This window comes from Aquarana catesbeiana, linkage group LG03 (genome assembly GCF_042186555.1).
Source record: "Aquarana catesbeiana isolate 2022-GZ linkage group LG03, ASM4218655v1, whole genome shotgun sequence".
Classification (NCBI taxonomy): domain Eukaryota; kingdom Metazoa; phylum Chordata; class Amphibia; order Anura; family Ranidae; genus Aquarana; species Aquarana catesbeiana.
In genome coordinates this window covers 121,527,603-121,539,840 of record NC_133326.1, presented here as the reverse complement: position 1 = coordinate 121,539,840, position 12,238 = coordinate 121,527,603, and the positions used below count along the sequence as shown (strand labels likewise).

At 42.3% G+C, this 12,238-nt stretch overlaps 1 protein-coding gene across 4 annotated transcripts in view; it reads right to left on the bottom strand.

Annotated features, from left to right (window-relative positions):
• MYO9A (myosin IXA) overlaps nucleotides 1-12,238 on the bottom strand; it is a 177,673-nt gene that overhangs the window by 111,138 nt on the left and 54,297 nt on the right. For all 4 annotated transcript variants that reach the window (XM_073619113.1, XM_073619115.1, XM_073619117.1 and 1 more), the window contains one exon: nucleotides 2,043-2,948. In XM_073619113.1, coding sequence (XP_073475214.1) covers nucleotides 2,043-2,888 — 846 coding nt within the window. In that variant the 5' untranslated portion in view covers nucleotides 2,889-2,948. The remainder of the gene's footprint in view (nucleotides 1-2,042; nucleotides 2,949-12,238) is intronic.

Here is a 12,238-nt window from a genome sequence, read left to right as displayed (position 1 = left end):
TACATTAATCCTTAGAGAAAATCACAACCGCTCTATTTTTCCAGTTCACTGTTTATCACCCAATTGAAAGAAAACCCCACATTTTGGGTTATCACCAAACCGGTAAGAGGGGAGATCTTCCAATGGGAACACTAGTTCTGGTGACAATCAGGAATTCCCTCACTTCCTGTTTTGGCTAAGGGACAGAAAGTAAAGTAAAGGGAAATCCCCTTAGTGGGGAGACAAATGGCAATAAAAAAAAAAAAAAACTAACAGGGGTTTGAACTTTCTCTTACACCAATAATTGAAAAAAGGTTTTGCCTTTAGAGCTGCTTTAACTAATTCAATTCCTGCCCAGGCCAATTTTCAGCTTTCAGCGCTGTTTTGATCATTTTTGTTGACACAGATAGAGCTTTCTTTTGGTGGTATTTAATCACCACTGGGTTTTTTATTTTTTGCTAAACAAACAAACTAAGACCAAAAATGTAGGCGATGAGGCTACACTGACAGGCACTGATAGACTGCACTAATAAGGCAGCACTGATGAGGCACCAATATGCAGCATTGACAGGTATCACTGATGGGCATCACAGATAATCATTGCACTGATTATCAGTGCAGATGTCCCCACTGAGAAAAAACGCTTATCGGCTCTCCTCCACGCTATCAGTGTGAGGAGAGGAATGCCGATAACCGGCACTTCCCATTTACACTGATCAGATGTGATTGGACACCGCACCACGAATCGCCACGCTGCGTGCCCATTCTAAAAAGACGTCATATGATGTCCACTCAGAACAATGAAACCCCCGCCCGGCTGTCAATCTGCTATAGGCGGGGCAGGAACTGGTTAAGCCAATGCAATTATAATTAAATATTACAGTTTCAGCATAAGCGCAATTCAGTCCTTTCTCCTGCACGTTCTTTTATATACACAGTGCCTCCCTTGGTCCTTCATGTCACAAGGTCGTCACTTTCTTTTCACTTCCTATTCACACTTGAATCAGTCAGACACGAGCTTCACTCTCACACCACTTCTTGTGCTAATGAGGTAGCTCTTCTAGCTAAACAAACACACTGAGGGTTTTGTTATCCACTAAGCAAGTGACCATCACAAGAACATTTCTAGTGGCTGCACACAAGGTGTGTGAATCCATACAAGGAAATGCTAAGAATTATTGATTGTCCATGGAAACTGAATTATTTTATGGGAGCAAGTAGATAACATCACTCAATTACTTAGGGCCTTCAGCCTGAAAGACACCATGTCATCAACTAAAACAATTGCAGGTAAAGCACAAAAAAAATTAGTTATTGAATTTTTCCTTTCTGTAAAGTCATAGCCCTCTCCTCTGGAAGCATATAATTACTGTCTATACAGGTTCAGCTCCTCTGTGCCTCCCTTCACCTCCCTAGATAACCTTTAATGTAGCTGCTGGGCAAAAAAAGAAGGCAAATACTATAAAGTGTCAGTCAAGTCAGCGCACATCACATCCAAGATGGCAGCACCCAGGAAGGCTTTTACAGGTAAAAAATCAAGCATTAAAAAGTAAAAGCCCATCATCTGTGAAAGGCAAAATGCTCCCCTGCAGTAGGGCTGCCCCCTGCAACGTAAAGGTTAAATGCTCGTTTAGGTCTAGAGGGCAGCAAAAAGCTGTTTTTTTACCTGATGCTTTGCTCCTCCAGCAGCTAGCACTCTCCTCTAATCCCCTACACTCCAGTACTGGACTATCAATCAGCATCCTCATGTTCAATGAGGGGTTTGACCTGACGTCATCAGAGGACCTATGAACGAGTATTAATAAGAGGCTGAAGGGTCTGGCCTTTCAGCCTGGAGGGAGCCTGCTTGAGAGAAGGACTAGGTAAGGAAAACCGTTTTTGTAGACCCCTAGACTTAAAATGTGCATTTGACCCTTGCAGTGCTGGAAGATTTTTACCCTCCCTGATGTTCAACTTTAAATGCACATATAGTCTTCTTATAGAAAGATTTATGTTGAAATGAATGGTCTGGCAATAGCATCCCTTTAATGCACCACTTGTTAAAAAAAAAAATGAACTCTTACCTCCAAGACTGGCCCTGCACCCAAAATGATCTGTTCCACTCCACTGGCATATCCCTTCTGGCTAAGAGCTGTCAAATGGTGGATGAGAAAATTGGTGCTTTGAGTCTTTCCAGAACCTGTCTCTCCAGAGATAACAATGCATTGATTACGCTGCCTTCTGAGCATAGCATGGTAAGCAGCATCTGCTACTGCATATATATGAGGTTCTCGTTCTCCAAGCCTTCTGTTATCATACATCTTCACATACTTGGGGTTGTAAATTGGTAAAAATCGGAATGGATTAACTGCCACCAAGATACTTCCAACATAAGTATAGATTTTCTCCTGTCGGAAGCGTGTTCGGAGAGTGTCAAGTAGTGTCCTTTCGTTAAGGTCAGGCAAACCACAAAGGTCCTCACATTCTGGTCCTTGTTCCTGGGGTAGAAACCCCCTTTCTACCATACGTCTGCGCTCCTCTGTCACTTTTAGCCAAGACTGAAGACTTCCATAGTGAATGGAGCCATCCACATTCTTTTCCCTTAAGAGGAAGCGATAGTCCTCTCCAGATGCACGAGCCTCTAATGCAAGTCTGGGCCATAACATCATTCGCTGTACTGGACAATCAGTTGGGTTAAGGATCCACTCTTCTCCACCAAATTCCTTGACTTCGGCCAGCACATAGCACTTGGCTCGATCCAAACGCAGTGCTGTAATGAGAGCATCAATGACATCAGCAGCCGTAGTGTGTCGGCGGGCGGGCACCGGGCAGTAGATGACATCTGGGGATATGCTGCCAGGGTAAACCTGCAGGGTGAACTCTTCATCCAGCAGGCGACGCCGCCCACCTCCACCCCCCACCTCAGACATGGCGGCACTCCGTGTCCCATCAGAAGGAGTGTGGATGGTTCCCCGTCAGAGGGGGGACACCTACAAAAGAAAAAAAATAATAGAAATCGTTAGTCAGTATACCTTAAATTCATAAAAAATTTTGTCAGCAATTGGTCTAGCTCTAGTTTCTTATTAGTAGTTTTGAAACCACAACTACAGAGCCAGCCCCATATCAGTTCATACTGAATCCTAGGACTCACAAATTCCTCTGCAGCAGCTAGTATGATGCTCAAGAGAAGTGTCTGTGGAGCTGCTACACAGGTAACAGCATTGTGTTAGATAAGAAAGGGTAATCAGCAGAGAGCCCCAACTCTTCCTTATGCACATTGAAGGGCCAGGAATTTCCCAGCAGATGACCGTGTAAATTGTGTTGCTCTCTACAAGTGAATGCAGTGCTGTTTCTCAATGAGTGCCTTGCTATGTTCCATAATATATATATATATATATATATATATATATATATATATATATATATATATATAATATAAATTAAATGATAATATGCACTGTACTATCCACTTATACAGGAGTAGTCGGCCTTTTGGCTAAAATCAAGTGTAGTATCTGTTGTTATCAGTGACCAGTAGGGGTGCTACGGCATCATTCTGGCCTTTTGGTAGGAATTTTATCCCTGCTGGTGATACAGGGACTCTGAAGGCTTGTACTGGCTGGAACAGAAATTGGGTCACCCACAGACAGTTGGGGCACAGGAGTAATTCCCCCAGGAAAACTGGATGGGCCCAGTTCCTCCTGGTTTGAATTGATGTACCTTGTCTGGCCATGGGCTGGGAAGGCAGAGAGTCCACGGCATCTGTGCCCCCTGGGATGGGTCGCCCCAGAGCTGCTTCTAGTAGCACCTGGGCATGGGGAAACCCCCCGTGTGAACGAGCACATGGTCACAGCATTTTCACAAACATTTTTTGCACTGAGCCTCTAAGGGGTAAGGCCTTTTGGCTAAGCCTGGGAATTTTTTTGCTACCGGGCCTCAGGGCTTAGCCAGTGCACACTGCATGGTCACTATTTAATTCATTTTTTTCTCCTCAAGTTTGTCACTTTTCACTTGTGTGTGTTTTTTTCACTTGATGGAAGGTGTGGTCCTTGGGCCTTTCCTGAAGTCTAGGGGGAGGATGTGTGGCCATTAGGTTTTTTCCTCCCCTTAACTGGGGGGGGGGGGGGGATTTCTCTTCAGGAGAGCCCCTCAACCTAGCACTCGTTGGTCAGCTTCGGCTGACCATGAGGAAAGGGGCCCGCCAGACCTCTTAGCTAGGTGGACCACATTCGAAAACTTGTCCCCATCAGGAGCCTTGCGCCCGGGAGGGGTCAGGGTAAGATCCTACCCCTTTGGGGGGTGGACTAAATCACACCCTTAAGTGCATTTTTTCGTGTGTCTGCACATGCACCTGTTTTGTACACTTACTGTTTTTTATTTTTACACACCACCGCAGATTAAAAAAATAAAAGGAGTAGTTGTAAGGAGTATTGTATGGTAGCTCAGAGTGGTGTCTTATGCTGTGCAGTGTGATCTGGACTACAGACACATGCATCATGTGTAGCTTGGGCAAAATGTCAAACACTGCTGCTGTGGGTATAACCGTTGTAATGTCCTGGCTCCACCTGATTCCTCCAGCCAGTGCATAACAGGATAAAAAAGAAGCATGGATGATCATGTGGCCCATTTTTTTGTTACCAGTTTTAAAAGGTTTTTTTTTTTTTTTAAGGCAGAAATCTGCACAGAGGGCTGAAGGGGAGTATATAAATAAACAAGGGAGCATACCCCAGTTTTACATCTACTATAGTGAATTTTACAAACCCATAAAGCCATTCTACTGTCCTTCTGTGGTTGTTCTGGATCTGACTGTATACTAAAAATGTCCCTGGTCACAGCAAAATGAGAAAACGGAGGCTAAAAAAAGAAGTACTTGTAAACATGAGGCATGAAAGTCAAATGATGTCTTTAAATGTGCACTCCAACCTTGTTAAACATTACTGTGTCCTCCAGCTGTCAGATTAGCTATTACTCATTCCTGGCAAATGTCTGACCTCTCAATGGCTAAAGCCAAAGTTTATTAGATTTTGTCAGATAAAAAAAAACAGTCGTCACTTTTCCCCCGAATGATAAACTTTTTGTGCCAGTAAACATAATAAATATAAATTGTAGATGACGCAACACTTGTTCCTGGTCACTATATCATATGATTGAATCAACTGTTCCTGATTGCTATTGCCCTATGGTTAGCCAAGGTTGAGGAAATCAATAGAATGGAGGACCTTTTTCTTGCCCGAGCAAGGACCCGTGAAAAATTCCTGAAAAAAATGGTTCTACTGGCATGAATTTATGTTCCGACTGAATATAAAGACATTATTAAGAGATATGAGGACTTTCTGCCCCCTTTGGTGGTATGGGCTTGAGGAGAGGTGGAAAACGTATCCAGCCCACCTAATCTTTCCCTCCCACCCCCCCACCCCCTCATTTTTTTTTATATATTAAAATCTCAGACTATCAGAGGTCATCAGCTGTTCCAGTTGTAGTTCCTTTCGCCTTGTTGGTTTTATCATAAAAAAATGGAAGTACATGCTCAATGTACAAGTAGACTGCTATCAATATTGCCCATTGCAGAGAAGTACATTACCAATACTGGGCCACCCAACTACTCGGATTTTGGTTTGTTTGTGCACATCCCTTTTTATATGCGATATGTCAATAGGCTATGCAGATTCAACCTCCTGTATGTTACCTGCCTTGTTTATAAAAAAAAAAAAAAAACGATTGAATCTACTGTCATGTTCTACTGCTATGTTCATCCCATAGCCGAAAGAATGTGCGTCAGAGAAAATGCAGATCTGAGCAGTTCCCAGCCACTTTTGGGTCTGACCATTTCTCCAATCTTGCAGCAGAGCCACAACAAACACTTCCCATTGCGTGCGTCACTTTGTAAGAGTTGCTTGCCACCAGTGGGCCAATACTCAGACAAAACACTGTGCTTCCTGTACTCTGCCTAAGGGCCAGTCCACGCCATAGTAATGAAAACCTGTGCTGGGGCTTAGAAGGAACTGCACATAAATGTCTACTCTGCTAAAATTAGCTCAAACAGTGCAAAGGCTTAATTATGGCTTAATATGATCACATAAATGGGTGCGCTAAGCCTTTTCCCCCCACCACATTCAATACAGTTATGAAAATTTAATTAGGATTAACACTTTTATGGGTGTAGCTTTTACCTAATCTAGCATAATTACAGATGAGGCTCCATTAGTGTTACTGCAAGCACAATGGGACAATGATTAATGTATCAAGTGGCAGGAAATGCTGTTAAGGGGCAGGATGAACAATAATGCATTCATCTTTTAAATTTTATACTTTATTCTGATGGAGTCCTACATATGGCAAAAATAACGTTTTCATACTGAGATCCTGCTATCAAAACATTTCATTAAACAAAATGAATAAGGTTTGCAGCTAAATGTAATAATTCGGCCTGATCTGAACCAATTATTAAAGTAAAAAATGGAAATTAAAAAAAAAAAAAAATGGCCCATATACTACTTTCACACTTAGAGGAGCTCCAGTCACCTTAATTGCAGAAAAAAAAATAAAAGCAATATTAATAATATTAGGACACCTACCAGTCCAGGAATGCAGCGTTGTCTTTACCCGAGCCAATTTTGCAATCAGCTCCCAGGTGCTGCCACCACCATCTCCAATAAGGGAAACCGGCAGTGAAGCCTTGCAGCTTCACCTCCGGTTCCCTACTGCGCATGCGCAAATCACCAATCTGTGAATGGGCCGGCTGCGGGGGAAGGAGAAGGGGGGACGAACTTCCGGCTGATTATGCTGCTGTGAACTCCGCCGCAAGTGGGCGCGGGTACCTGTCAAAAGGCAGGAGGCGGCAGATGAGGGAGCTCCCCCTTTTGGGTGGAGCTCCGCTTTAACATATAACTACTTTCCTTTTCTTTATGGTTAAAAAAGTCCACACAAAACTGATGGTTCAGTCTTTGAAAGATGCTTAAGATTTAAAAGTGGTTGTGAAGGCTGAAGGTATTTTACCTTCCTGCATTTTATGCAGGAAGGTAAAAAAAAAAAAAAAAAAAAAACCTCTCCCCTCAGCCCCCACTAATACCTACCCAAGCTTGATCCTGCTCCAGCGCAGTGCATGGGAGCCTCGGCTCTTCCGGGTCTCCCTCTCCTCATTTGCTTAAAACAGAGCAGCGGGAGCCATTGGAGGAGGGAGCAGGGGCAGGACTGAGCCGCACTTTATGTGTCTTATAGACACACATAGGCAGCTCAGCAAGGGGGAGGAGCCATGAGCACTGGCGGGGGACCCAAGAAGAGGAGGATCTGGGCTGCTCTGTGCAAAACTACTGTACAGAGCAGGTAAGTATAACAGGTTTGTTATTTTAAAAACGAAAAATCCGTAACTTTAGTGTCACTTTAAAACACCTCACAGTTTCTTATATCTCTCAGACTTTTTTTGGCCAGATCACTGTTTCAGCTCCTGGGTCTGAACACCTGATGTGACCATTACAAGGGGGTCCCACTCTCCCGGTCATGTTTAAATTACAGAGAATGCGTCAGAAAATTTTGGAAAACACGTGGGTTAACATGAACACCCCAAACTCACAGGTGGTGAGGAACAGTCAGGCATTATGAATGGGAGATCTCAATGTTAAAGTACTAAGATTTCCTCCTCTCACTTCCTCCCTCGTTATCTGACCCATTCCCTCTCCCCCAACCTTTTTTCCCCCATTTTTTTGTTCTTGTGTGTCCGGTTTATGTTTTATTTATCCCAATTTTTGTGGATTGCTCCACACCCCAGCCCCTGAGCACTACGGCTAAGGCACCCTGTGTTGACCCCCGGCTCTGGTCGGCGGGTTACTGTTGTTCAAAGTTTACACCTTAAAGCACATTCTAGATGTGTATTCTTATGTTGTATTATGTTATGAATACTGTTCATATCCCCTGTGCAGAATTATCACAGCCGTCCTCTTATATCTCAGTAAAAATACTGCACCAGAAGTACTAAGGTTTCCAAAACACTTAGTGGGATCTAGGCAACTTAAAGTGTTACTAAACCCAGAACCTGCATTCACTATATCTGATCTCCCACAGTACACAGAACATGGAAATGCAATTATTTTAGTAAATATAAACTGCTAAATACCTTTTCTCATCAGCAGTATATAGCAGACTTCTATCAGTTCCTAGTAAAGCTTGTAGGAGGAGTTTTCATTTCCCCCATGACTGTCTCATCAGGCTTCAAGACCCCTGACCCTCTGTCTGGACAATGCTGATCACATGCAATCGCCCAAGAAAAAAGAAAACTATAGCAATACACACCAAACTGAGCATGTGCAGCCTGACTCCAGACACTGTGTCTTATCTGGACTTGTCCAGGGGGGACAGTGCAGGAAGGGAAGGATCTGTGCATACACAAACAGCCTTTTTACACAATACAGAGGATTTACCTCTTAGTTTCCATAGTGAGTATAACAAGCATGCTTTACTGCATATACAGACTGATTTTACTGTGGTGGGTTTAGTAACGCTTTAAATATCAGCTTTGAGTGGGATGGTTTCTTACTTTTTGATAATACTTATTACAATAAAATAGACATTTAGTATATACGAAAGCATTCCATCAATAGAATGTCATCAGACCAGGATACTCTAGACCAGTGTTTCTCAACCGCCAGGCCTCAGTTGCCCTCCTTCCGGGCCACAGCTTGACAGCTGACACAGTGAAAACAAAAACAAAAAAACAAAAAATCGAGAAAGGAACACCATGTCCTAAGGGTCCATATTCATTTATTGCAGATTAAAATTTGACAAGGGAATGGTAGTTAATTCATTTTAGGGGCCATCAAACCTCCTTCAGCAGGGCTCAAAAGAAAATAATGCTTCCTATAGGTTCCTAATGCTTCCTCTAATTTAAGGATTCGGGAGTGTTCTGTGTAAGAATGGATAGATGTATTGTATGTTTAGAAGCACAGGAGATAAGGAACATGACCCTTCATTGGTGTACACAGAACAGGTCGCTGCTTGGGAAGAGTCAGTGCCAAAACACAGCAGAGTGAGAACCAAGTGGGTGGAATGTCCTTCTTACGACCCCCTTCAGATTAGTAGCAGCTTGCACAGAAGCAGGACAGGAGCAGCAACAAGCAAGCTAGGACCCATTCACACCATAGGAACTGGGCTGTGCTGGGCAACACATTCTAAAAACACACAGACAAGGCAATTAGTCTTATGCCCCTTTTTAACCATTTCAGCTCCGGAAGGTTTACCCCCCCCCCCCCCCCCTTCACGACTGGGCCATTTTTTTTGATACGGCACTGCGTTACTTGTCCGAATAACGAAATGTCAGCTGGTTTCTATTGAACCGGCCTATGCCGCACAATATTTGGCCCTTGTGTTTGGCCCTTTATTGTTAGTGTATTTTATCTGCAGCCCAAGACAATGCCTCTTCTTCCAATATGGCCCGGGAAGGTCAAACAGTTGTATACCCCTGGTCTAGACAATAAAGTGGTAAAGAATGACCAAGTAACTTGAATGAGTGAAAAATCTGACTGAGACAGCCTGTGTTGCTTCATCGGTCAGATTCTTCAATTCTTCAGAAGAAAATGATAGAAAATAAAAGTTTTAATCTGATTGGTAGCTACTCAGCAATCCAGACCATCTGAGATTATTATACCATCAAGCACTTTTTTTTTTAAAGTCCTACTATAGGCCTGCAATAGAAGCAGATTGCATTTTAGCCCCCCAATTCATACCTGAGCATTTTGTTGTGCAATAAAAAGCATGACAACACTCAACATAAAGAATCCCACTATTCTTAATTCCCTGTTCACACCTGAGCATTGTGTTGCTTGCCATTCATCATGTGAAGCTCAAAAAAACACACAAGCTTCTTTGAAACAGAATTGCACATTTTTGGCCTTTCTAGACTTTAATAGGAGCACTTGGAAAATGCTTGAAAATGACATGTTTATGCACATTTATAAGTCTATGGGTCAAAAAACATGTGATTCTGTTCCTATACTACAGTCGCACATAAAATGCACAAAAAAAACCCCTCAATCAATGCTGCGCACATGCTGTGCATTTATGGTGGCTCCTCTCGCATCCTAAAGCTAACCACAGAATTTACAATATGTTTTTTAAAAAAACCTTACGCTACAGCGTTTTCAAATCTATAGAGGACTGAACAATGTGTGATCAACCTTACAATAAGTGTACCGTGAACAGTTTACTATTTAAAAAGGAAATCCCCAGGTTTCAATACTTTCTGAGTCACTGACCAGAACAAGTACGTAGATCAGGAAAGTCACAGACCAGATCTCCATGCTTGCTTTCGGTAAGTGACGCAAAGTATTAATGCTGGAAGGTCAGCATGACAGCTAGTCAACTAGAAATTGCAAAATGTAGTGGCAGTTGCTATGTCTCGCATATCTGCAGAGAATTAAAAGATACCAACTTTAATTTATTAATGTATAACTCACTTTTTTTTTATTTGAATAGAATAAAGGGTTTACACCACTTCCTGTCATCACCAGACATTGATGAAAACCTTGCAGCCTTTCTAAACCTTGGTCCATAACAAAAAAAACGTTTCAGCCAAGTTGGCTTTTATAAGAAGTTCATATACACCTAAGGATACTTCCTGCAGCATAGGAATCTGCAACGGAGAGAGCAGTGAGCACACCTAACTGGTGACAAGTTGACACCCATACTGGCTACTTGTATCTCTTGGGACTCTAGTGATGTGATTTTTCTACTCTGGGTATTGGAAAGCTAAATAATGGTGCTCCAGGATGTATACCCCCTAATTTAGAAACAACAAGCCATGGTGTTCAACTGCAAGAAAGTGACACAATCATTATGCATTTGTGGGAGGGTTGCAGACAAACCTTACCACTGGTGTCTAATGCCGTGTACACACGACCGGACTTTTCGACTGAACTGGTCTGACGGAACGAATCCGTCGGACATTCCAATTGTGTGTGGGCTTCATCTGACCTTTTTTGTCAAAAATTCCAACGGACCTAGAAATAGAACACGTTTCAAATCTTTCCGACGGACTTGAGTCCGATTGAGAAATCCGTTCGTCTGTATGCTAGTCCGACGGACAAAAAAGGACGCAAGGGCAGCTATTGGCTACTGGCTATGAACTTCCTTATTCTAGTCCAGTCATACGTCATCACGTTTGAAACGATCAGACTTTGGTGGGATCGTGTGTAGGCAAGTCTGTCTCATTGGAACTCTGTCGCAACTCCGTCAAAAAGTCCTTCGGAGTTCAGGCGGACGAGAAGTCCGCTCGTGTGTACATGGCATAAGAAAAAAAAATGCAGCTAGTAAATGATTCAACCCACCTGTGTCCTTTAAAAATAAAATATTAAAAAAAAAAAAAAAAAAAAAAAAGGCTTTCCCTATGCTTCATTGACAAATACAGAACTAGGTTTTGCTTAAAGTTTATCTAAAGCTAAAACTATATTTTGAGAAGAGAAGACAAGGGCTTAGAACAAATTTTTTTGCCATTTAGGTTTCATTAGGGAGAATTCCTTGTCCTGTAGACTTGACAGGAAGACCGTGTTTGCATGTGTGGTAAAGTTGACCTCCTCACTGAAAAAGGAATTGCAGCGGATCACTTTTCAGACGCAGCTGACCGGTAGCTCAGGGGTGTTATGTTGCCTCCTGAACCCGTTTTAACCACTGAAAGACCACCACACTGCGTCACGAATGGATGCATTACACACAGATGTGACATGGACCTATTCACTTGATTAGATTGGATTTGGCAGCGGTTTCCCCTGCCAAGCGTAACCGCAATGTGTACTAACATGGGTGCTGGCTCGGTAGTCAGGGGTTATCTTTCCAATGTGAGTGAGATCCCCTCTTAGCTGTCTAAATCTTAAAAAAAAGTTTTGCCTTTAGTTCTACTTTATTCTAGCCTTTTGCTAAAAATAGTTTGATCCAGAGAACCTTTCCAGAAATAAAGAAATAAAAGATTACCATCATTGTTCCATATGCTGCATTTGTCTTTATTCTTCAAAAGTTAATATTTACTTAAGAGGTGTGTTTAAATTACATTACAGTTATGACCCTGCCGTTAACCACAAATGCAAAACTGCATTTGACATTCAGGTCCTTGTGTGGGTTGGTCACATCAATGCAAAAAAAAAAAAAAAAAAGAAAAAAAAAGAAAATCAGTAGTTACAAAATCACTATACAGTTACAAGTATAAAAAAACAAAACAAACAAACAAACAAAAAAAAAAAACATATGCTTTCCAAATACATCAGACACAAACAAGAATACCAATGCATATGGTGAGAAG